The sequence below is a fragment of the Podarcis tiliguerta genome, assembly GCF_965153285.1.
Source record: "Podarcis tiliguerta genome assembly, chromosome: 17".
NCBI classification, from domain to species: Eukaryota; Metazoa; Chordata; class Lepidosauria; order Squamata; family Lacertidae; genus Podarcis; species Podarcis tiliguerta.
The window spans coordinates 14106428-14131329 of NC_139550.1; the positions used below are offsets into that span (position 1 = coordinate 14106428).

Sequence of the window (24902 nt, forward strand, 5' to 3'; positions counted from 1 at the left end):
TCCTTCCTTCCTTCCTTCCTTCCTTCCTTCCTTCCTTCCCTCCCTCCCTCTTCTGATGCCCTCTTGTGTCTCTGCCTCCCAAAGGCTTGCACAGCTGTTTGTTGCAGCAACCCTGGCTATAAGTTCTGCAGGTGAATGGTGCCTCTGGGGCTGATCAAAGCTGCTTCTCAATTCTCTGAGGGGCAGTGTGAGGAGGCATCTCTCTTTGTGGTGTGTGTGGGGGTGCGCGCTCAGAGACCAGGGGAAGAAGCTTCAGCTGCCTAAAGGACTCCCAAGGAGAGGGGAGAGGAGGCGGAGGGAACCCTCCACCAGGGAGGGTGTTTGAAAAAGGGTGAGAGGCTGCCAGCTCTACGGGCAAGGGGTGACATAACTGGGCTTCTGAGCCCCACAGGGGTGCCACGGAAAGAATGCAGTTGGCCAAGTGAGCCATAGACTTGAAAAGGTTGAAAACCTCTGCTCTAACCACTACACCACAGGGGCCCTCACTGGATCTTCTCACTGGGAAGCTCTTGTGCTCATGCTCAGTTGGTTAGAGCATGGTGCTAATAACACTAAGGTCATAAGGTTTGGTCCGTAAGGGACAGCTGCAATTTTCTGCATTGTAGGGTCTTGGACTAGGTTCCTTCCAACTCTTATGATCCCATGGGCTTCGCACAGGCATCCGGCCAATCAATGTGACAACAGAATTCTAGACTTGATAAGCCTTCAGTCTGATCTTCAGTTAGGTCTATTTTTATATTAGTTTGATGAGTGGATTTTTCCCATCCCTTTTTTTTTATGGAGGGAACAGTGCACCTGTTGATTTTCTACCTGTCATGCAGCTGTTATGCCTGTCATGCAGCTGTGGGGAGAGCAACCCATAGCTGGAGGGTATGATTGCTGTATCTCAGTAGAAAGATTCCTACATTGCATTCCTGCGTTGCAAGGAACTAGATGACCCTCGTGGTCTCTTCCAACTCTACAAATCTATCTATCATCTATCTATCTAAGCATCTGCTTTCCATGCAATTCCCCGGTTCATTGCTCTGTGTGAAATCCTGGAGAGCCACTACCAACCAGTGCAGGGAACACTGGGTTAGACGTTCCAGGAAATTATTTGCGAAATAGGGATGTGCCCCATCCTTCTTGGTGATTTCCAGCTCTCTTCTAGCTCATCAAATATTAGACAATCTGTGACGATGGGGAGAGGAGGGGGGGAGCAGCCTTCTAAACTATGGCTCCGATGACGCCAAGGCGTTCTTTCGTCTAAACCCTGGAGCTGTGGGCGCTTCCCAGCACCCGGGCTGGGTTGACTACAACCCCCAACATCCCTCGCGGGGAGCTTGTCCCGCTCGGGGCGCTACCTGCTCGCCTCCCCCAAAGCCGTCTTCGGCAGCCAGTCAGCCAGTCGGTGGGAGTTTAGCGCAGCCAAGCGACCGACTGGAGCCACTTCGGACAAACGGAGAGCGGCGAGAGCGGCTGCCTCTGGCTTCAGCCTCCGCGCCGGGCAACTTTGGTCTCCTCTTCGCAAGAGACTCCAAAGCGGGAAGGGGAAGCGCCTTGGAGAGGGGGAAAGAGAGGGGGGAAGAAGAAGAAGAAGAAGAAGAAGAAGAAGAAGAAGAAGAAGAAGAAGAAGAAGAAGAAGAAGAAGAAGAAACAAGGGAGGGAAGGAAGGAAGGAAGGAGCAAGGAAGGAAGGAAGGAAGGAAGCAAGGAGTGGAGAAAAGAAGGAGAAGCAAAGTGACCGAAGGGAGATGAGGCAGATCTGGAGGCTGGGATCCCGAGTCTGCTTCCCTCCGTGGCGATCTGGAGATCTGGCTTCCCCGCTTGTTCCCTCCTAGCAGACGCAAGCCATGGCGCCAGAAGGGATCGCCCCGAAGGGCTGCGGCGATCCGCCCGGGATGGAGTGGCTCTCGCGACTCCCCTGCTAAGCCCTGGGGCTCGTCGTCGGGTTGGGTGGAAGGCGCGAGGAGGACGACGAGAGCGGCCAGCGGAAGGTCTCCCTTTCGAGGCGGGGATCCGAAGCCTCCGCCGACGGGAGGCGGCGGCTGCCCGTCGGTGTTCTCCCCGCCCTGGCTGATGTGGACTTTAGGAGCCCGCAAGGCGCCCGGAGCGACTGGCGAGCCGTCCGAGTTGTATGGCTGGCGGAAGGCGAGGGGCTGGGAGAGGAGCGCCTAGCGTCGCAGGAGGAGGAGGAGGCGGCGGCTGAGGTGCCAAGCCAGCGGGGGAGAAGGGGGCTTCTCCTTGCGCGCAGGGCACCGGGCTCTTCTCCCGTGATGTGGAGACTGAGCGTGTGGTGGCTCCTGAGCAGGGTGTGCCTTTTGCTGCTGCCGCCCTGCGCCCTGGTGCTGGCCAGGGTGCCCGTTTCCTCCTGCCACCCGCAGCCCTGCCAAATCCTCAAGCGGATCGGGCACACGGTGAGGATCGGCGCGGCGCACCTGCAGCCCTGGACTGCCACTTCCCCCGCCGGCGCGGACGCCTGGGGACCAGGACCGCACCATGGCATTGCGCTCGGAAGAGAAGGAGGGCGAGAGGCGGCAGCCGGACCCCAAGCCGAGCCGCAGGCGCCTAGGGCGGCCGAGTGGAAGGGGTCCGGAGGGTCTCCAGGGAGGTGGCGAGCGGGGACCGGCTTGAGGAGCAGGGCACACATGGACAACGGGAGTGGCGACGAGGGTCTCCCTCCGCTGCTGCCCCGGGAGGCGCTGCTGTCGGCGGTGGAGACCCTCAACCGTGTCAAGGGGCTTCTACCTTACAACCTGTCCCTGGAGGTCGTGATGGCCATCGAAGCGGGGCTGGGCGATCTACCTCTCTTCCCCTTCTCCTCGCCCAGCGCCTCGTGGAGCAACGACCCGGTCTCCTTCCTGCAAAGCATCTGCCACACCGTCGTGGTGCAAGGGGTCTCGGCCATCCTCGCCTTCCCGCAGAGCAGAAGCGAGATGCTGGAGATGGACTTCGTCGCCACCGCGCTGCACATCCCTGTAATCAGCATCGTGCTTAACGAGTTCCCTAGAAAGAGCCTGGTAGGTGCGGGTGGAGGGTTTGTGGGGTGGGGGGCGTTGGGGTGGGGAGAGAGAAAGGGATGCCTAGGGTCTCGCCTCTGTGAGCGTACCGGGGAAAGTGATGAAGGGGAGGGGAGGAGGGGAAATGGCCCGGAGCCACTATACATATTTAAGAGCTTCCGAAAGGGGAAGGGGAAGGGGGGCGGTTCCAATGGAGAATGTGAGTTCAGGCAAGTTCTGCTTCAGTTTGCGAATTTCAGCACAACAGACGGTTTGATATTTCAGCACCACGGACAGCGCACCTGGTAACTACAGTACAGTACTGCTTTATGCAGAGACGGTCCCAACACTTCCGCGTTCAAAAAAATAACAACACTACAACAAAACCGTCTTTCATCAAAGAGAGCTCACTCGCGCGTGAGCGTTTGCTATTCTGGGTTTCTTGTCTTCCTTCCCCATTTTCTTCCCACTGAGAGAGTAGCTCCACTTGGCAAAGGCGCTTGGGATCAGGCCGGCAGATGTTCCCCACCTGGTTCCACGTTTTTGTAATTCATGCTAAATGAACTTTTAATTCACTCATAAGCTTCTGCCTAGAGACTTTGCTTGTTCTCAGAGATGAATCCAGATGGATACCCACCAAATCTAAGCACCCAGGCGCAGAGAGAGATCCGTTTTGTTTTAACTTTACCCTGAACATCTGTGTGTTATAGAGAGAGACTTGTGTGGTTTCAAAGCTCATGAAGCTGTTAAAAAACTCGACATTCTCAGTGGTGACTACTCCACTTCTTTCAGATCATTTAATGCTTGAGTAGATGCATTCTTCAGTCTCATTCTTATCCTCTCTCATTCTTGCAAACATATGCATGCTGCAGATAAATACACACATTTATTCCTGAATAACACCCACACACACATACACACAAACCCAGAGGTGGGTAAGATGAACAGTCAGATTTGAGATGCTAAACTGTTATTTGTTTATTTATATACACTTTTCAACATTCAAGGCACTACGTAAGTCTAACTTAGCTAAGCAACTTCAAGGCATCTTTTTATCCGCCCCCCACCAGCCTCCCTCTCTCTCCACCATCCCTTGATTTATGTAACATCATGATGGATGAAGTTTTCTGGAAAACTCAAAGGTCTGCCACATTCTGTTCTTGCATTTATATCTCACCTTTCCTCTGAGGAGCTCAGTGGCAAACACACTTAACCACCTCCTTATTTTATCCTCACAACACCCCTATGAGGTAGGTTAGGTTGAGAGGCACTGATTGACCAAAGGTTAACCTATGAGCTTCATGGCTGAGTGGGGATTTGATCACTGGGATCCCAGGTCCTAGGCCACTAAGCCAGGCCTTCGGATTTTTTGGCATTTTGGCTGGCATTGCCCAACCATGGACTTTGGAGAAATTCCCATGTTACTTTGCTTCCTATTTAAGATCAGAGGTCAGGGATGTAACTCATCTGTCTTAAGTCCATGGAAAGGTGATGAATGTTGGCACCATCTTCTTTCACTCTGTGACAACTTACATTTTCCTCTTCATTTAGCTCACTGCAGGTAATAGTCTTGCATCTAAAAAGGCAATTCAGAGAGTGATGAAGCTGTTGTGGGTTTTTCTTCTTCTACCTAGATGGAGAACCAGGGCATACAGACACCATACCAATATTATAATATAATATAATATAATATAATATAATATAAATCTTTATTGTGGTCCAACACAATATGGATTCAGAATAAAATACAGATTCATACAGACGACCCCCTCAGGGAAGGGAGACCGAAGCGTTATTTGTTTAGTCATGGGTATGTTGACCTTTGATTTGTATGACTACTGAAAAAAACTTTGCCATGGCCACTGTGATATCATTGGACTTGTCGTCCAGAAGATACTTGATATAGTAGGCTTCAGATTGACCCGGCCAATTTGCCAACAGTGGTTTAATCAATATTTCCCTAGCTTGATCATATTGTGCACAATGCAATAAAATATACCTCATGCAGTCAATGTCCTGAGAGCATACACAGATCCTATTTTGATAAGGAATACCTCTCCGTCTGCCATTTAACACTTCTGATGGGAATACATTCAATCTGGCTTTGGTGAAAAGATGCCGATATGTTGCCATACCAATACAACCCTCTATGTATCTACTCCCAGTCAAGTGTGCATAGTATTGTAGCCTGAGAAAGCAATCCTATACTTATTTACTTGGGAGGTGAGCCCCATTTAACTCAGTCAGACATACTTGCAAAGTAAACATGTATAGAATAGTAATTAAAGTATAGCAAGTAATTAAAATGGCCTGGGGCAGTGTGTGTGTGTGTGTGTGTGTGTGAGAGAGAGAGAGAGAGAGAGAGAGAGAGAGAGAGAGAGAGTTTTCACTATGGTTTAGGAGTGTGAGACCTCTGTAACCCACTCTCTGCAATTGTAAGACCTCTGCAAGCTCTCTTCCCACGTGATGTTCTCCGTCTTTACCATTTTTGAAATGCCATCACTTGCTTTAACTTTGACTTCAGCATGACAAATCTATAGCCCAAGATTCAGCTGCTGGGTGGTTCTCAACAAAGGCATTTTAAAGGAGGGACAGTGCACTTAAGCAGAATTTGTACTGTTGACTAGACTACAGCTTGAGTTCCAGGAAATGGAATGGAGCTCACTGGTACTTATGCACTGTAGCTTGTAGTTCATCCCCTTCTATTTGCAGTCCCAGGTAGAGGCATCATAATCTTTACCAGGTTGCTATACATTCTAGGCTTTGATGCCTCTACAAGATGGGTTGCATTCAGCTTGATAGGTTATAAGTTGTGGAAGCCTGCTGCTACCTGTATAAACATCTCATCAATACATTACTGATAAATGAATGTTTTGGAACTGAACTAAGGGACAGATAGAGATAGGATTACTTGGCAGGTGGAAGGTAAAATGGAAGGTGTTCTTTGAGTAAGACTGCTTAGGTACATTTCCCCTCTAAGTCACATTGGGTATTGACCCAGGATGTGTGGAGGGGCTTTTCTTGCAGAGTGGGGGAGATGTGGCTGAACTACAGCTCCCATACTCCCTGAGCACTGGCTATGTTGGCTCAGGCTGATGAGAGTTGGAGTCCATTACCTGGACAGATGTGGGCTCTCCCACCTCCCCTTGCTGCAGAGTCTGAATTAGTTACCTGGAACCCTTGGCTCTGCCGTTTAATTGATGCAGTGTTTCTTCTTTGCTCCTGCTCTCTGCTTGTGACACATTGTGGTCCGTCTCATGTCAAATTGTTTTGAAATAGACCCAGAGGGGAATCAGTTCCCACTTGTCAGAAGTCTGCCATTTTGTGATGCTTAGCTGATGGTCTTGGGCCAGCTCTGGTCTTGAGTTCCACATGAGGCCCAGGATAATGCAAACATGTAATACCATTGACCATATTTAACACAGCACCTGTTAGAAGTTATACCTGCAGAAGTCAGTTCCTGGGTTTTGTCTCTTTGTCAATTGCTATTCAGTGGAATCCAGAATGGGGCTGTACAGATTGGGGAAAGCTTAATTCTCAATTATGTCCACTGAGATATTATGGACAAAGTTAGTGAGCTTCAATTCTTGGACACAGCTAACGTGGTAAAAACTGTCCCCGTGTCTTTTTGAAAGAGATGAATTTATATTGTATTCATTTAATTGTAGCACTGCTGTTTTCTGTATACTTCCACCATGTGTCGGAAATAACATGATGAGGCTTTGCCACTTTAGACAGCTGCTGTAAGTGATCGATTTTTTTTTATGCCACCTCCCCGTAAAACATTCCCTGCGTGCATATGAGGGAATGGACTGTGCTAAATTTCATCATCTCTCTGCTGTGCCAGAGTTCTAAAACATGGGACCTTTGACTCACCAGATGTTTCTGGACTACAGTTCCCATCATCCCTGGCAATTGGCCTTGCTGACTGGGGCTAATGGGAGTTGGAGTCCAACAACATCTGGAGGGCCATGAATTTCCCATCCTTACTTTATACAAGCAATTATCTGGATTCCCCATTGGCAGCTGCACCACTTAAAAAATGTCTATTTATTTGTTGGGTATATTTACTTCCTGCTTTTCAGCCATCAGGTCATCAACATAGTTTAAGATGCAATTTTAACTTCTTTCACTGCACCCTTACCTATGGAGGCATGGTTCTAAAGCAACTCATCTTTTGCTCCTGTGTAGCCCATTAAAGAAAGCCCACACCATTACCCTCTTAGCACCAAAGGATGATGTCCTAAGATGGTTGCTTTTCTCTAAAATTGCCAGCACACTTTAGCTGACTCCTTGGGGTTCTTGTCCTCCAGGACTACAGAACAACTTAATACCCCAGAAGAAGAGTCAGTGGTACTGCTACAAACTTATAAAGCTATTAAAATAGGCCTGCAGTTATTGTATAATAAAAGTTATTGTGCTGTAAGGATATTTCTACTCCTAATGGTGCATTTATAACCTAGAAAAATGCATTCACATTCATAAAGTACAGCATAATTTGCATTGAAATTGTCCACACTGCTTCTCTCACAAGGCTAGTGCTTAATTTGCTCCCTCTTGAGTCTTCCAGGTCATCCCTCTATTTGCTACCTTCTGTCCATATATCATCCAGGCGCAGAGCATCACTTGACATGTGCTCTGCACTGTACCACTCAGAGCAAAGCTTCAAGGAGCTGAAACTATGATAGGAACTTAGGAACTGAGCTGCTTTCTGGCCCTTCCTATCTTGAATCAAACAGTCAGGTTGCTTGTTAATGGACACAGAAGTGGACTCTGAAAAAAGAGTTGCGACCTTCCTCTGCAAATGGGGTGATTTGAGGACATAAGCCACACTGCTGAGTTAGGCTGGGGAGCAAGAACAGAACCATAATATAAGGGACTGCCTTACAGAGTTGTGCTAATGAGACGTTTCACTGAGCACTGCCTACCCTGACTTGCTCCAGCTATTTACAGCAGGTTTCCCAATGTTTTGGCTGCAGGACCACATTCCTTTCTGAGCAACCTTTAGAGGACCACATTTCAGTGGTGGGCAAGGCCAGAGGCAAAAGTGGGAGGGGCAAAATAGGCTAGTTTCTACACCTACTCACACATCCCTCTGCACCCGCCATCTAGATAAGCAAAAGGCATGGTCAGAGTTCAAGAACACATTACACTCAGGGTGCTCATAACGGTCACTGAGGGTCAAGGAGCCTGGGCAACCACAGGGCAGGCACACACATGGCAGGCACAGGACACAATTAGCTCTTTATTAACAGAAAATAATAACACTATGGTTGGTACTACAGTGGTACCTCGGGTTACAAACACCTCAGGTTACAAACACTTCAGGTTACAGACTCCGCTAACCCGAAATAGTATCTCGGGATAAGAACTTTACCTCAGAATGAGAACAGAAATCGTGTGCTGGCAGCGTGGCAGCAGCAGGAGACCCCGCTAGCTAAAGTGGCACCTCAGGTTAAGAAGGGTTTCAGGTTAAGAACAGACCTCCAGAACGAATTAAGTTCATAACCAGAGGTACCACTGTAGTTCCACCCTTCTTCCTCTAGTCTTTCACTTTGGATCCCTCCCAAGAAGACAAAGGTTGCATCTAGTGGCGAGCTCCTCCTCTGGGCCTGTCTGGCCTGTTGCTCAGCAATGTGCAGGATTCTGCTTGGTCAGGGTCTCAGAGGGGGAGGCAAGTCAGCAGGACCGGGACTGTCCTGCTGGTGGGTAGCGGGGCCACTCCTCTCTATCTGAGTCTGCACTCAGACTGTGACTCTCAGCTTCTCACCCTGTTCTGGAAGACCCTCCTTCTCCTGACCCCTCTTAATTCCTCACACCTCCTGTTTCTATCACCTCCCAGCTTGTCCCTTCTGCTGACTGCTCTTCAGTGTCCCACTACCAGGATCCAGGATCTCAGTCATCTTCTGTGCTATCCCTGGGGGGCTTGCGGGTGGGTGGCTCCCCCCACTCTTCCTCATCCTGCCAGTTCCTGACACTGAGGGGCATGGCCCGGGGAGAGTTTCAAGGGCCAGATGGAGAGACTTTGAGGGCCATATTTGGCCTACAATCCTGAGGTTCTCCACCTCTGCTTGATAGTGTTAAAAAGATATATTTCCCAGCTGTGCTATCTGAGCTGCTTTTCAATTATACATGCCAGGGAATAAGCCTAGGAATGGGGCCCCCAATGATGCTTGACTGCAGATCCCATCATCTCTGACTATTGGCCATGTCGGCTGGAGCTGATAGGAGTTGGAATCCAGCAGATTTGAAGGGCAGATTTGAAGGTTAGTCACCTGTGACCTAAGTTGATACTTAACAAGGTTGACCCTCATCACCCTGGTTGTTTGTGCTCTCCATTGAGCCATTAGCGCAGACAGTTAATCTCTATGCTGATGATGCATTATTTGTCAAACATCCTGATTTTTTTTGGAAATGTCATGAGTTTGATTGATGATTTTAGCAAGCTGTTGAGGTATGAAATTAATTTAACAAAATCAGAAAGGGTGGAATTCAATGTTAACAAAACATATGATAAAGTGCCCAGGAAAAAAATTCCCCTATGAGCTATTTTGGGTGTGTGAATGTATAAAGATATAAAATAGATAGATGATAGATAGATTAGATAGATAGATGATAGATAGATAGATGATAGATAGATAGATAGATAGATAGATGATAGATAGATATAGATAGATAGATGATAGATGATAGATAGATAGATGATAGATGGTAAATGATAAATGATAGATAGAGGATGATAGACGATAGATGATAGATAGATAGATAAATGATAGATAGATAGATAGATAGATAGATAGATGATAGATAGATAGATAGATAGATAGATAGATAGATAGATAGATGATAGATAGATGATAGATAGATAGACAGACAGATAGATGTAGACAAAAACTGGCTAAATATAATCATGATAATTTAAGGACAGAGGTCAAGAAAGAATTAGAGTGATGGTCTCAAATAAAAACTCCATGCTTGGGGAAGTTAGCAACAGTTAAGAAGATTATACTCCTCCATTTTTTATTCTTTTCTAAAATCTCCCACTCCATATAGTGATTTATTTATTTCAACAATTTGTATTCTGCTTAGTGACAGTCATCCCTGAGCAGTGTACAAGGGACTCAATACAATAAGACTGAAAATGAGCTAAAACCTACAAAATCAGAATTCAGTTCGAAAACCTGCTAGAATAGGGGGGGAAGGGGAGAGCCTTCAGTAAGAGCTAGAAGTTCAACAGGGGGAGTGGGCCTATCTGACCTCAGCTGGAAGGAAGTTCAACAAAACTGGGCTCACAATACTGAATGAAGCATGGTTTCTGATGGATATGAGTTGTGCATCTGAGCCATTAACAGTGACTTCCTTGAAGACCTCAGAGTTGCAAGGGATCAGGTAGTCCTTGAGCTATCCTGGTCCCAAGTCATCACAGGCCTTGTAAATTAAGCCAAGTGTCTTGAAGCTGACCTAGTAGCGTATAGGCAGTCAACACAAGGTTTTAAGCACCAGAATTTAGTGCTGGTGACACTCTGTCCCCATCAACTGTCCAGATGGGGATGTGTCTGCAGAAGCTTGTAAAATCTAGTTGGAACATTGCATTGTTCTTCACCTCTCCAGCCAATATGAGGCTTACAAATTAGTTTGGCCGGGGGTTGAGGTGAGTGGGGAGAGAGAGACTGTCAATAGAAATAACAAAAATGTTGAATTAGGTCACTGCATTATATTAAAAGGCAAGCAGATCAGCACAGATAAACAGCATCTCCTAACAATTCAGCTTCAGCAAGTGGTATTTCCAAAGCTGTGTACACATTAACCTGTTAATAGCACAGAATGCAGTTTCCCCCTCTCAATCCAGAATTGTTCATGCTTGTCCTCAACATGGTGTTTTCAATCTAGATTAATTATAGATCCTGCCATTCACAAGGATAGGTGTGGTTACTTGTAAAGCTTTTAAAAACCCTCTCTGGGATTAGATTATCTGTAACTTTTCCTCCCTACACATGCCCCAGGTGAATGAAGAAGTAAGGTAAAGGTAAAGGTACCCCTGCCCGTACGGGCCAGTCTTGACAGACTCTAGGGTTGTGCGCCCATCTCACTCAAGAGGCCAGGGGCCAGCGCTGTCCAGAGACACTTCCGGGTCATGTGGCCAGCGTGACATCACTGCTCTGGCGAGCCAGAGCCGCACACGGAAACGCCGTTTACCTTCCCGCTAGTAAGCGGTACCTATTTATCTACTTGCACCCGAGAGTGCTTTCGAACTGCTAGGTTGGCAGGCGCTGGGACCGAACAATGGGAGCGCACCCCACCGCGGGGATTCGAACCGCCGACCTTTTGATCGGCAAGCCCTAGGCGCTGAGGCTTTAACCCACAGCGCCACCCGCCTCCCTGAATGAAGAAGTAGCACTTGCGATTTTGGTACAGCATCACTGGGCATGTATGAATACAACCCCCATTGCCAGGCCTGCCTACATCTGTTTTCAAAAGGGCATACTGTGGAGCGATGCAGATTCAATTTGCAATGAGCTTTATTTTTGGAATAAACCAGTTTCTCATTAAGTTCTTTGCAGGGACGAAATATAAGCAATTGATCTAGATTGTGTGTGGGCTACGTAGAAAAAAACAAATACTCTGTCTCCATTGATTCTGGAATAAAATGGGTGTGCAGCCAAAATCTCTGGAGTTAACTGGTGAGGATTACATTTCAATTAATGAGATGCATCGCCCCACCTCTTCCAGGAACTTATTCACAAACTTCTCAGCTGCTGCAGACCTTGCTCTTATGTGCTCTGGATGATGGGACGATAAGCAGAGCCCAAGTGACAATATCAGACCCTCCAAGTGTCCCTATTTTCCAGGGGAAGTCCTGGATTTAAAGAAGCCATCCTGGCTTCTGATTTGATCCTGGAATGTCCTACTTTTCCTTAGGATGTCCGTATATACATTGGAGAAATGTTGGAGGGTATGGAGTTATGTGACCCTGAAGCCAAGGAGATAAGTAACTATAAAACCTTTAGAAGACATCTGAAGACAGCCTTGTATGGGGAAGTTTCTTAATGTTTAATGTCCTAAAATGTTTTTATATGTGTGGAAGCTCCCCAGAGTGGCTGGGGCAACCCAGTCAGATGGGTAGGCTATAAATAACAAAACTGTTGTTGTTGTTGAATAGGTAAAGGTAAAGGGATCCCTGACAGTTAGGTCCAGTCGCAGATGACTCCGAGATTGTGCGCTCGTCTCGCTCTATAGGCCGAGGAGCCGGCATTTGTCTGCAGACAGCTTCCAGATCATGTGGCCAGCATGACTAAGCCACTTCTGGAGAACCAGAGCAGTGCACGGAAATGCCGTTTACCTTCCTGCCGGGGTGGTACCTATTTATCTACTTGTACTTGAAGTGTTTTTGAACTGCTAGGTTGGTAGGAGCTGGGACCGACTAACAGGAGCTCACCCTGTTATGGGGATTCAAACTGCTGATAAGCCCTAGGCTCTGTGGTTTAGACCACAGCACCACCCAAGTCCCACCCAGTCAGATGGGTGGGATATAAATAACAAAATTGTTGTTGTTGTTGAATAGGTAAAGGTAAAGGGACGCCTGACAGTTAGGTCCCGTCACGGACGAGGTTGTGGGGTTGTGCACTCATTTCACTCTATAGGCCAAGGAGCCAGCATTTGTCCGCAGACAGCTTCTGGGTCATGTGGCCAGCATGACTAAGCCACTTCTGGAGAACCAGAGCAGTGCACGGAAATGCCGTTTACCTTCCTGCCAGGGTGGTACCTATTTATCTACTTGCACTTGAAGTGCTTTTGAACTGCTAGGTTGGCAGGAGCTGGGACCGAGCAACAGGAGCTCACCCCGTCATGGGGATTCAAATAGCTGACAAGCCCTAGGGTCTGTGGTTTAGACCACAGCACCACCCAAGTCCCACCCAGTCAGATGGGTGGGATATAAATAACAAAATTGTTGTTGTTGTTGAATAGGATGTCCCTATTTTCATTGGAGAAATGTTGAAAGGTATGCAATATCAATAGGCTAGAATTGCATGTGTGTGGGAAGCACTTCCCATGCAGTGCAGGTACAAGTCCTGAAATGCTTCCTGCATTGGTGTAGTCTAGTCTTTCTCCAGCCTTTCAGATTTAGGAGGGACTACAATTCCCATCTGCCCCAGCCAGCATGGCCAAGGGGTAGAGATGATGGGAGTTGTAGTCCAGGATCATCTGAAGGCTGCCAGGTTCAGGAAGGCTGAACCAGCCATGAGGCAAAGGGCAGTGCTGTGACTTTTGCATCTCAGCCCCACTCACCAGCTCTCTGACAGCATGCTGATTTGAGCTGACATCCAGGGAGCAGACCTTTCTTCCTTTGAGGCTGGCAGCTCCTGACAAGAACTTAGTAAGGTTGCTTGAAGGTGACAGCAGTGAAAGCTATCTTTGAAATATAATCAGAGAGAGAAAAAATGTAGATCCAGGGCTAGGTGGAGCAGTAATGTATAGCTGTTACAAGTTTTGCAGTGGAGTGGCATATTCCATGGAAACGAGCTGAGAGCATTTCTATTAAATTGGCTTCCTTGTGCTATGGGGTGCCTGGAGCAGAGCAGAGGTGTCAATTGAACAAGGACTGGTGTGCTAGGCAATTGGTTCGGATATCTCCCTGAGAGATATATATAAGACACAGGAAGGGGAAACAGGCATATATCACAATATTTCCATAACTGTAGTCGCACAAATTACCCCAGCGCTGTGAGTCACAGTTAGAAGAAATGTATGTGGTTGCAGGAGAGCAGCCTGAGAGGAAGATTCCTTTTCTACCAAGCTCCACAAACAGAAGACTCTTTAGGTGTAGCTGTTGTTGAGTGTGCCAACTCAGAATGCAGATGAGGATCTGAAGGCATTAATCAATGCTCACTTGTGTAAATGAAACCCTCTGGACATGCAAAAAGATTCTAGGCTAGGTTTCTCTCCACTGTGGCAGTTTTTCAGGTAAAATGTGGCTGGGTGTCTTGTTTGTTTGTTTTTGTCATGGTATAGCCCTAATTCAGTCCATCCTTCCCCCAGCTGCAGTCTTTAATGGCAAAGTCCAGAATCAAGGCATCAGAAGATTCCACTGGTCATGTAGCTCAGCTCTTACTGACCGCTATGCTTTTAAAATGGATAAAAATTTGTGCATCTGTGTGTGAGTTTCAGAGCATAGGATGGGGGTCATCAGATGTGATGGTGTTATTTATTACTAGTTAGTATCAGCTTGTCTTGCAGCTTGATCCACAACACATTTTTCATAAGTACAGTGGTACCTTGGGTTACATACGCTTCAGGTTACAGGCTCCGCTAACCCAGAAATAGTGCTTCAGGTTAAGAACTTTGCTTTAGGATGAGGACAGAAATTGTGCTGTGGCAGCGCGGCAGCAGCACGAGACCCCATTAGCTAAAGTGGTGCTTCAGGTTAAGAACAGTTTCAGGTTAAGAAAGGACCTCCGGAACGAATTAAGTACTTAACCTTGGGTACCACTGTACCGCCAATTTTAATGGAATGTATAGCTAGGGGTCAAGTCCTCTGCTTAACCTGTGCAACAGACCACAGTACAGGAAGTAACTCCAAGCTCTCAGAGGTGCCTTAATGGGGTCCCCATTTATTTGCACTAGACTTGCTTATGTAGCAAAGCATCAAGTAACCATTGTGTATGTGTGTGTCAGGAGTAGTGGTGGGGCATGTTAGCATTATTCATTCTCCCATTGCTGTTGGATCTTGTGATCCACACTGTTTACATTCCATTCCTCTGGAAGTGTGAGAATGGAAACTGAGACACAGCACTTCCGTTCTCTGTGCTTTTGTATTTCTGCTTTTTGTTCTGTCTCCTGGACAGACAGGATGTCTGTCTGAGCTGCTCCTCGCACTGTTGTTATTTTCTTTATTATGATTTGTTTTGATTTGTTTTGATTTGACGTATAGCAATAAAATTAGCGATGCTACATACTTCCGCAACCAAGCTTTCATTTACTCTGCTGTTTTGCGTGCTCATATGGGCAGATATGAGTCGCTGAGATACAGGACTGCTGCCAAACGCTTCGTGAGTGTCCTGTTACCGGAGGCTGAGGCCTCATAGGGCTCCCTGTGTATACTTCCTCTTTAGCATATACTGAAGATAGCATCATGGTGTCCAGGAGCCACTGAATTCATCTAACCCCCCTTTAAAGCCAAAAATACCTTAATTTTGCTTTTCAAAGCAACTCCATAGTCATGGACCACTTATAGACAAACTGTTTATAGAGTATTCATCCTGATTTATTTTCAGGGAGACTAGATGATTCTAACTATCTGCTGGACATTCATTCTGATTTGTTTGCTATAAGGTCAGATGAAATTGCATCCAGCAAATGATACCCCACACTTTCCGGTGCATTTTCCCATTGCTTTCCTGGTTGCAAGAAGCCCAGTAGTTAGGAGTTGGGGGAAGCATGCTTGTTGTGCAAGAGCTCCAAATCAGATTTTATTGAGCATCCTGGATTTGCCAGTATATGATGGAATCCCATCTGAAAATAGCAACAGTTTGGAAGTGCCCTTTCATGATGTGGAGTTTTGTGAGCAATGTCTGCTGAATCTCAGGCTCAATAAAGATGAGAGGTAGGAATTGCAAGAGCAAGACTTTCTGCTTTTAAAAAAACAGACTTTCAGAACCATGGCGCTAGGGGAGACTTGGTTGGTTTTGTTGTTGTGACTTCAACATTTTCTATGGCAATGATTTCCCAATTTAAATCACCTTTCTCTGCAGCTGCTATTGGTCCCATGGATAAAAACATCAAGATACACTTGAGAGTGCTGTACATTCTCCTCTGCAGGGCAAACAGCAGCTTCCAAAGGGAATTGGCAACTTAAAGAGAGATAATTTCTTGATGGAAAGAGTTTATTCCCCCTGCAGCCATCATTTCATTTATTTATTTCATAAAATTTTATATACCACTAGACTGTAGAAAAATTCCCTAACAACCTTAACATAGTTCACAAAAAGAACAAAAAACAAAAAAGATCAGCAAAAACAGTTAAAAGCAGCTATTTAAAACATTTGAAAATTAATTAAAATCAATGATAAGCGAAATACAGATTAAAACACATGCCAGCTTTCTAGATATCTGGGTAGGCTTGTCTAAACAAAAATGTGTTTAGGGGGCACTGAAAAGAGTACAGCGAAGGTGCTTGTCTGGTGTCAATATGTGGGTGCTGCCATCATCTCTTCCCTACAGCTACTTTTAAATTGGGGGGGGGGCTGCAGGAGATCCTATTCTTAGATTTTTCACATTGGATCTAATGCCAAAAGAATTTTCCAGTGGTCTGAGAATGAGTTGGCTTGGTGCAGAGATACCAAAGCAGCAGAAACAATTATTTATACATGCAATGACAGTAGTGCGGATACTACTGGCCCAGAGATGGAAACAAGATAAAGTCCTGACCAGAGACAAATGGCTAATGAAGATGATGGACTATGCTGAAATGGCAAAAATAACCGGGAAAATCAGAAACCAAGAAGAGAGGAACTTTAATAAGGAATGGGGGAAATTCACAATGTCCTCAAGAGAACACTGTAAACAACTAAAAACTTTGGCAGGATTTGAGTAACGCTTGTAATGTACCAAAAACTAAGGTAAAAATTGGGCTATATAAGAAAAATAGAGAAAATATGTGAGGCAGTTGAAAAAGATTGAGAATGGTAACAATGGTAGGGTGGAGGGGAATCTAAGGATGCAGGGAATACTAAATGTTGATGATGGTGTTTAATGTTTGAATTTAAATGTGCATTGTAAAACTTACCGTAATAACAAAGATTATACTAAAAAAGAGGGAGAATGGGATGGCTTATCACTTTGACCATCCTCACTAGAAGAACTTGTATAAATTGTACACAAGAGTCCAGAATGTCAAGATGTGTTTAGTGTGCATCATTTTATACAGGTTGCAGAATGCAGTGCACAACCCTGGTGCTAGTGTTTTATAACTGGCCATCAAGCAACTATGTGAAACAACAGCAAAGTACTGTAGCCCAATATAGTTTCTTTCTAACTTTTGGCAACACTAGCAAAATACATATATCACAAACATAATCCTGAAGCTGGGAAAGCAGGTGTTCAGCCAGGCAGAGAAATGTAGATCTTTAAAAAAAAAAAACCCAAAACCAAAATGTAAACACACCAGACATCAGGACAATGCCAGAAGGGAACAATCTGATATAACTGCCTGCTTTTCTTCTCTATCCACCCTCCATAAGATTTATTTGGTAATGTCTGCTGACAATAAATCCAAACATTGTTATTACCACGGAAGGCTGCTTACTTCCTGACGTCCGTTTGGAAATAAATAAATCATAACTGTGAGCAAAATGCTGCAATTTGAAGCAATCGTTTAGCAAAGGCGGTTAGGATTTTCCTTGATAATAGTGCTCGTTGTGTTGAAGATCTGACAGGTAATTGTTCTAGAGAGAGAGGAGTTTGCGGCTGACAGTCTCTTTAAGTACACACACAAACATATGCAATACTCAGTTTCATCTTTAGAATGCAGTGCCTCTGTTCCCAATGTACAATAATTGCAGGTACAAAAGACCTGCGATTCAGGTTTCAGAGAGGGGGCCTTTCCTAGCCCTACCTGGGAATGCCAGGGAGGGAATCTGCCTTCTGCATGCAAAGCAGATGTTCTTCCTGCTAAGCTACAACCCATCTCAAAGGTGGCCATTCTCCATAATGAAGATGGCACCATGTAGCATGGAGAGGCTGTGACTGGCATTCCATTCCATGCAAGCCTGTATATTTGAAGACCATTGTAAAACACAAAACAGCAAGCAAGAGGACAGATGATGTGCAACATCAAAGGGGAGAGGCAAGACTGAAATGTGGAAGTCCTCCATTTCTTATAACTTTAAACAAGCAGAAGATATTGTGTGCATAAAAAGTGTGAGAGAGGGAAGCATTTTCACAGATGAACATAAAGGGTTTTAATATATATATATATTACCTATGAAGCAAGGCTTGATGGTAAGCTGAAAATGCAGGCAACCCATAAACAAAGTGTACTTCTATGCTGCCAAAAGAAAGTTCAGTTTCCTGTAAGAAAGAATGAATATCTTCTGTACTAATTAGCTGGCCAAGTCATTTTTTAAAATGTGATATCCGAGATGCTGCTGGGGGACTGAGTCTATATAATAGAAATGAAGAGTGGCTTTGCAGTGACTAAAGAGCCTCATGAGTTATGGATGTCTTCTTGGTAGGCTTCCAGGCTGCTGGCGAGATGTGCTGAGTTCCTTCAGAATGAAGAAATTAAGGGGATATGGGAAAGAAAAGGAGGAAGAGGTGGGGTCCCAAATGGAGACAAAGCCAATCCCATTACTGGGCCCTCTTCGTAGCAAGTCTGGGAATGTTCGGCTTCACCTGTGCTTCATTCATTTTGAAGCCTATGAGCCACATTTCCTAGTTTCTCAACAAGATGGCCTTTGTTAACCAGATGGTTCTGTTGGGGTCCGCTAATTGGGCCCAAGCTGCCTTGGTCCCAGAAAAGCCAATAAATGCCATAGACAGAGGAGATCCCCATAATCACTTGTTTATTTAGCTGAATAAAACAGAGCGGGCGAGCAACTCTCACCAGTGTGATGGTGAAGCCATCCCAAATAGCCTTTGTTCATACTTTTTACGAGCATCCCCTTTCCCCCTTTCAAGGTTCATTGCGCTGATCAAAACAGGACACCTTGCTTGGAGACCTTGAAGGGGAGAGTTGCCCTCAGGAAAACCTGCCCTCAGGAAAACCTTCAGGTTTTCCTGAAATTCACCTGGCAACGTTATCTGGTCTTCACATATTTGTGGCTCACTCTTCTAAATTCTAAAGCGGGCAGTTTTTTACAGAAGCAAAATGGCATCAGTTAGGCTAACCAGAAAACAGGAGAAGAACAGGCCTCTAAGGCTTTTCCTGAGACCTCACAGTTCCAAGATGCTGCCCACAGGCACACATGGGAATTGAGGGTGCCCTGTAGGTGCCGCAGGGACTTCCCACAGGGCACACCTCCATTCCCACTTTCCGCCATAGGCATCTGCATATGGATGGCCACTGTGAGAACGTTCTGGACTAGATGGACCATTCAACTGATGTAGCAGGATCTTCTTATGCTTCAGTTATATAAAAGGAAATTGAAAGAATGAGTGACTGAGGTGTGTTCCAACACACAATCCTCCCTACCCTGCCGAACCAGCCTGATTACAGGTGCCATGTAATATTCATTCCCCATTTTTAAGAAGCCTACACTTTGGAACTCCCTACGTATCAACATGGGGACACGGGTGGCGCTGTGGGTTAAAGCCTCAGCGCCTAGGGCTTGCCGATCAAGAGGTCGGCGGTTCGAATCCCCGTGGTGGGGTGCGCTCCCGTTGTTTGGTCCCAGCGCCTGCCAACCTAGCAGTTCGAAAGCACTCCCAGGTGCAAGTAGATAAATAGGGACCGCTTACTAGCGGGAAGGTAAACGGCGTTTCCGTGTGCAGCTCTGGCTTGTCAGAGCAGTGATGTCACGCTGGCCACGTGACCCGGAAGTGTCTCCGGACAGCGCTGGCCCTTGGCCTCTTGAGTGAGATGGGCGCACAACCCTAGAGTCTGTCAAGACTGGCCCGTACGGGCAGGGGTACCTTTACCTTTTACATTTACCTATCAACATCAGACAGGCACCTTCACTGTACTGTTTTTGGCACCTGCTAAAAACAGGCATCTTTAGACAAGCCCACCCAGATGCATCAAATGTTGGCATGTGTTTTAATCTGTTTTTAGTCTGTTGTTTACTTTTTTGAATGCTTTAAATAGTCATTTAAAAAAAAACTGCTTTGATAGTAATTTTGTTGTTTTGTTCTTTTTTAAAATTGCATTAAGGGTTTTTTAAAAAACAACAACAACAACAATCAAGCAGTGTGTAAATTTTATGAAATAATAAATATAAAACAGATACACTACTCGTGTTTTCAATTTACTATGAACATGGGTCCCAGTGCACAGCCCTAATATATAGGATTGTGCTAATTACATAGCTGAAAGACAGCAAAACCAAAGAAAACATATGCATCTGTATTTGAAATTTGGTCAGAGACTTGAAGGGCTTCCAAACAGGAGACCTATGGAAACTATAGAATTGTGCCATATCTTCTTTTTTTTAAAAAAAGTTGAAGTTTCTTGCTTGCTGCACTTGTTGAGTAAATGTGTATATAATCATAGTGTCCTCAATTTTATCAATCCTCTGCTGTTCAGAAGGTTGCTTGGGAAACTTCCAATTATGCACTATACATGTTTCGCTGCTGTACACAATTGCTTAAGAAGGTCTTTATGCAGGAATCCAGGGTCATTAGGGAACTTTGCTTGTCCTCTGCTTTTGGAGCCTCCAATTTAGGGAGAGTGCAGACATGCATAAACACACGAGCAACTTCACTGTGCTGATTTGATGCTTGGCATTTGCACTGAGAGAAACAAACGCAGTCCAGGCAAGTTGACAGCATCACTGGTTAGAGGTCCTGAAGTTCATGGAATAGGTTGATAACCTTTTCTGGATGGGGCAGCACTCCCGGGAGGGGATCAAGTTCAAGTTTGTCAGTAAAAGCTTCTAAAATATTTCATGGAAAATTGGATTTGTTCCAGAGAGAATACGAAGTGGTACAGCTTCCACTTCGAAGACTACTTTGTAGGCATCTTGGCATCTTCTGAGAACCAACATGTATCGCTGTAAACTTAAATACATTTAAACTGAGCAAAACGGTAATAATAAATGTTTTCATTCTGATCCTACACCTGTTCCAACAAAAGCCATGTGAACTCATTTTGGCACACATGGAGCGCATTGCAGTAATCCAACCTTGAAGTCACCAATACCTGAACTTCCTCTCAGCACTAGCATCAGCCATTTGTGGGTTCTTGGCATGGTCTGAAAGGAGTCATCAGTGCCACTTATAGCAGATGGGGTTCTTTTTGATGCAATACAAACATATTTGGAATTGCTGTGTCTGCACTCTGATGGCATATGTTCTGCAACAAGTCATATGTCTAACTGATCTGAACAAATGCCAATTCAGATGCCATAGAGAATTTATTTAACACCAGACCGAACTGCATGTTACTTTACCCATGTTGTTAAAAATGTTTGTTGGAACTCGTAACTTTTATTTTGAAGAAACTGTAGCCCCGGGATTCCAGTACAGAATGTTTTTTTTAAAAAAACCTAGATTGTGAGATGGAAGTGGGAGATGCCAGCTTTCTGCTCACACCTGTTATATGCTCCTAAAATGCACTAAGGGATTCTGAGAAGAATGTTGAATGTGGGACACCAGTCCAGATCTGGAGCATGTTCTGGACAAGGTCTCAGAGCTGCTTTTTCTTCAAAATAAAAATGACCAATTTAATCATGCTTCAGAAACACTGTGACGAATGTAACATACAGTTTGGCTGGTCTACCAAAAAAATTCCTGTTTTAACTGCTGCTTTTCAGATCTTCTAGCATGCAACTAAAGCAATTTACATTGTGGGCAGTTAAGCCACTAGATTGGTACTAACTCCCAAGAGTACCCCCTGTTGTCATGTATAAATTGTGTGTTCTAAAATGCGACGAATTAACATTTGCCTTTTTCTTTTTAAAAACAACAACAACCCACCATACTTAACTGAAGCTTAGCTGACTGCTACCGTGCCACAAATATTCTGTCTCTTTCCCCAGCAACTCCTGTTAATTATCTACAACTACATTTTGCATGAAAACATGGGGATTGTCTCTCTCTCTCTCTCTCGAAGCTTCATGTCTATACTATTTAATATTTATGACACACTTTTCCTAATTGCTCTACATTCTCAGTGAACCATGTAGTAAATGTGAAAGTGATAGCAATAATACTATTCCCAAATTAGGATAAAAGGATGAGAAACCTAGAAAAAGGCATGGCTGAGATGGCATTAAAAACTTAGGGCATCCTACATCACATCCTACTTTTGCTCCTAGGGTTAGGGGAGAGATTTGGTTCAGTTCAGTTTCCAATGTGAACCTGCCAGATTTGCACTTCGCAATACAATCTGTGAATCCAGCTATCCTTTGAAATTTGCATTTCCTCAAATTTTGCAATGCTCTTCTCCAACCAAAGAATGTGTAACCACCGGGGTATATTAGGGAATGTGTGCATAAACATGCATATATTAATAGAAAAACTATACAAAATACATTGTGTCGGAGAAAATTACTTGCAGAAAAATGTATTTATTAGCCCAAAATGCATACACAAAAATGTCTATATTAGGAGAAGCACACTATCATGCTGGCATTTTGTGAAAAATTATATAGATATTTTTTTAAAAAAAGAAAGATTGCAAACTGGTTCAAAAATGTGGAAAATTAAAATGCTGGTGTGAAAAATGAGAAATGGAGAGAAACTGAAAGTTACAAATTCATCCATCCTTATATTCTGCACACAGAATTTGATACTTATAATAGTCTAGATTACAACCCTATGATATTTCTGAGGTCCAATTCTGGGAGTTAATGCTTGACCTGAAACATTTTCTCTTCAGAAATATCGTTGCTAGAAGGAAGCTTATTCTAGCTCAATGGTGATTACATCTGACCTTGTTGAAAGATCCACCAAGTGATGTTGTGAGGTAACTTGAACAACAGAAGAAGAAGAAACCTCCAGGATTATAGATGGCACAGTTGGTGGACCCAGAGACAATGACAGGCAGAGACCATTATTTCTAGTTTTGTCCCCATCCTCTTCCTTGCTGAGTTCTACAAGGGCAGCGCTGAGATGGAGAAGGAAGAAGCTGACAGCCAGGACCACCTCCTGGACTGGTTGTTATTCTGAAGGCAGGTAGGTCAGACCTGGCTAAGGATGCACTGAGGTTGATGGAGCAGCCTCCACTGTTGTGGCCTAATCAACCAGGACTCTTACTATGTTCCAGTATTAGTAAGCAATGGTTCCCTATTTGTTGTGGTGCACTTCAAGGATTATTCTCCCACCACCAAAGGAAGAAAAACAATATTGTATTGTTCTAAGTCAGAGATGAGGAATTGGATCCAACTAAAGGGCCCAGAAGTGAGCAACCCTTTGTGGACCACTTTGACAGGTGGATGGAGCAGCCCAGGTGTCAGTTACCTGACATCAGAAGACTGAAATGTAAAAGGAGGGTTACTTAATGCCCAGTTCTTCCTTTGCAAACACAGTTTGAATTCAAAATGAATTTAAGCTGTAGCTATAAAGATTATTTCTTGGCAACCTCAGCTTGTATTCAAGACACAGCTGCCAAGGAAGAATTGAGAGCTTTCTGGTGCAATGAAGATCTCCTGAGTGTCTTCTTCTTCTTTGGCAATCACTCATAGCCGAGTAAGATTGTCTTCCATAAACACAAATTTAAAAGTGAGTCCGTAAGTGACTGTGGAGGCCAATTCTGGATCCACATATCCTTCCACAGTGGGGACATTGGTTTCCGGGCGGGAGTTGATCATGGTGTGGATTTGCCAAGTGTGCCTTCCTCTTAGCTCATTTCTCCCTTTCGCCCTGAGTTTGAGCGTCTTCAAAACCCATGACACCTTTGGTAAAGGCTGTTCTCCAACTGGAGCGCTTGCAGGCCAGTGTTTCCCAGTTGTTAGTGTTTGTATACATTTTTTAAGATTTGCCCTGGGAGAATCTTTGAACCTCCTTTGTTGACCACCAGCATTACGTTTACCAATTTTAAGTTTGGATTAGAGTAGTTGGTTTGGAAGATGATAATCAGGCATCCACACAACATGACTAGCCCAATGAAGTTGATGTTGCAGAATCATTCCTTTGACACTGGTGATCCCATCTTTGGCAGAAGGAGACTGACAATGTCAGGCATCATATTCAACCCATGGCTACAAAGGAATATGCCTTTACATCCATCCTGATTTAGGGTCCTCAACCATCCTGATTTAGCAGGATATTCCGGAATTATGGAAGCCAAGCCAACTTCTGATTGGATTCCAGAATGTCCCATTTTTGGTCCAGCACTGTGGCATGAATCGGCTAGCTCGTGCCAGAGTACCAGACAAAAAATCACTGGAGTTTTTTTGGTCTAGCACTCTGGCACAAGTCACCTGGCTCCCATAAGTTCTCAGAACAAAAAAATGAACATCCCAATTTTGATTAGCGGGATGTTGGAGGGTATTCTTTAGCAGCTGCAGCTTGGATCCAGTGCTGTTGGAAGCCAAGCTTTTCTTTGCCCCGTGCCTGACATCACATGACATCAGGTGATGCATAGGTACCGGTATGCACAGCTGAGCCAAACAGACAGGCAAAGCAAATATGGAGGCCTTGTGGGCCTAATTAGGGTCCAGGGTTGGTGGTTCCCACTGCTGTGATAGGCCTACAATTGTTCAATGTGGCTGATAAAAGACTCAAAGAAAGAAAAACGTAAGGAGACCTTCTCATGCATGATACGATTGTTTGAAAGCTCTGCCCAAAAGGCCCATGGCAGATGACATCCTTTTTTAAAGATAGGCTGGTCATCTACCAGGAGTAGAATAGTGCTTTCACTAATATGTTCATTTCTAGGCACACCTGTAGCATCCTTGACAGATGTGCAATAGACAATTTACATTTGCTAATATTCCTCCTTTCACACTTAATTATGCAGGAGAATTGTCCTCTTCTGCATCTCGTCACCTTACCATCCAGCCTCTGCTTCAATACCTTCAGTGAAGAGGAACCCACCACCAATTCCTCAGGCAGTCTGTTCCACAACTGAACCCAGTGTGATTTGACCAAAACATGCTTAGCTACAGTTTCCACCCATTCTTTCTAATTTTGGGCCACACCACACCATCCTGGGAACTATAGTTTACATCCATTGAGCTATAATTCCCAGAACCCTTAAACATTTCCCAGAATTCTTTGGGGGGAAGCCATGTGTTTTAAATGTATGATCCTGGCCTCTTTCTGGAAA

General features: G+C 45.0%; 1 protein-coding gene across 1 annotated transcript in view; it reads left to right on the plus strand.

Annotated features, from left to right (window-relative positions):
- Positions 1-1621: 1621 nt before the first annotated feature.
- The window catches only part of GRIN3A (glutamate ionotropic receptor NMDA type subunit 3A), a 97628-nt gene continuing 74347 nt past the window's right edge, over positions 1622-24902 (plus strand). Inside the window, 3 exon segments of the mRNA XM_083419541.1 lie at positions 1622-2437; positions 2439-2573; positions 2576-2998. Of these exon segments, the coding sequence (XP_083275667.1) occupies positions 2255-2437; positions 2439-2573; positions 2576-2998 (741 nt within the window). The 5' untranslated portion in view covers positions 1622-2254.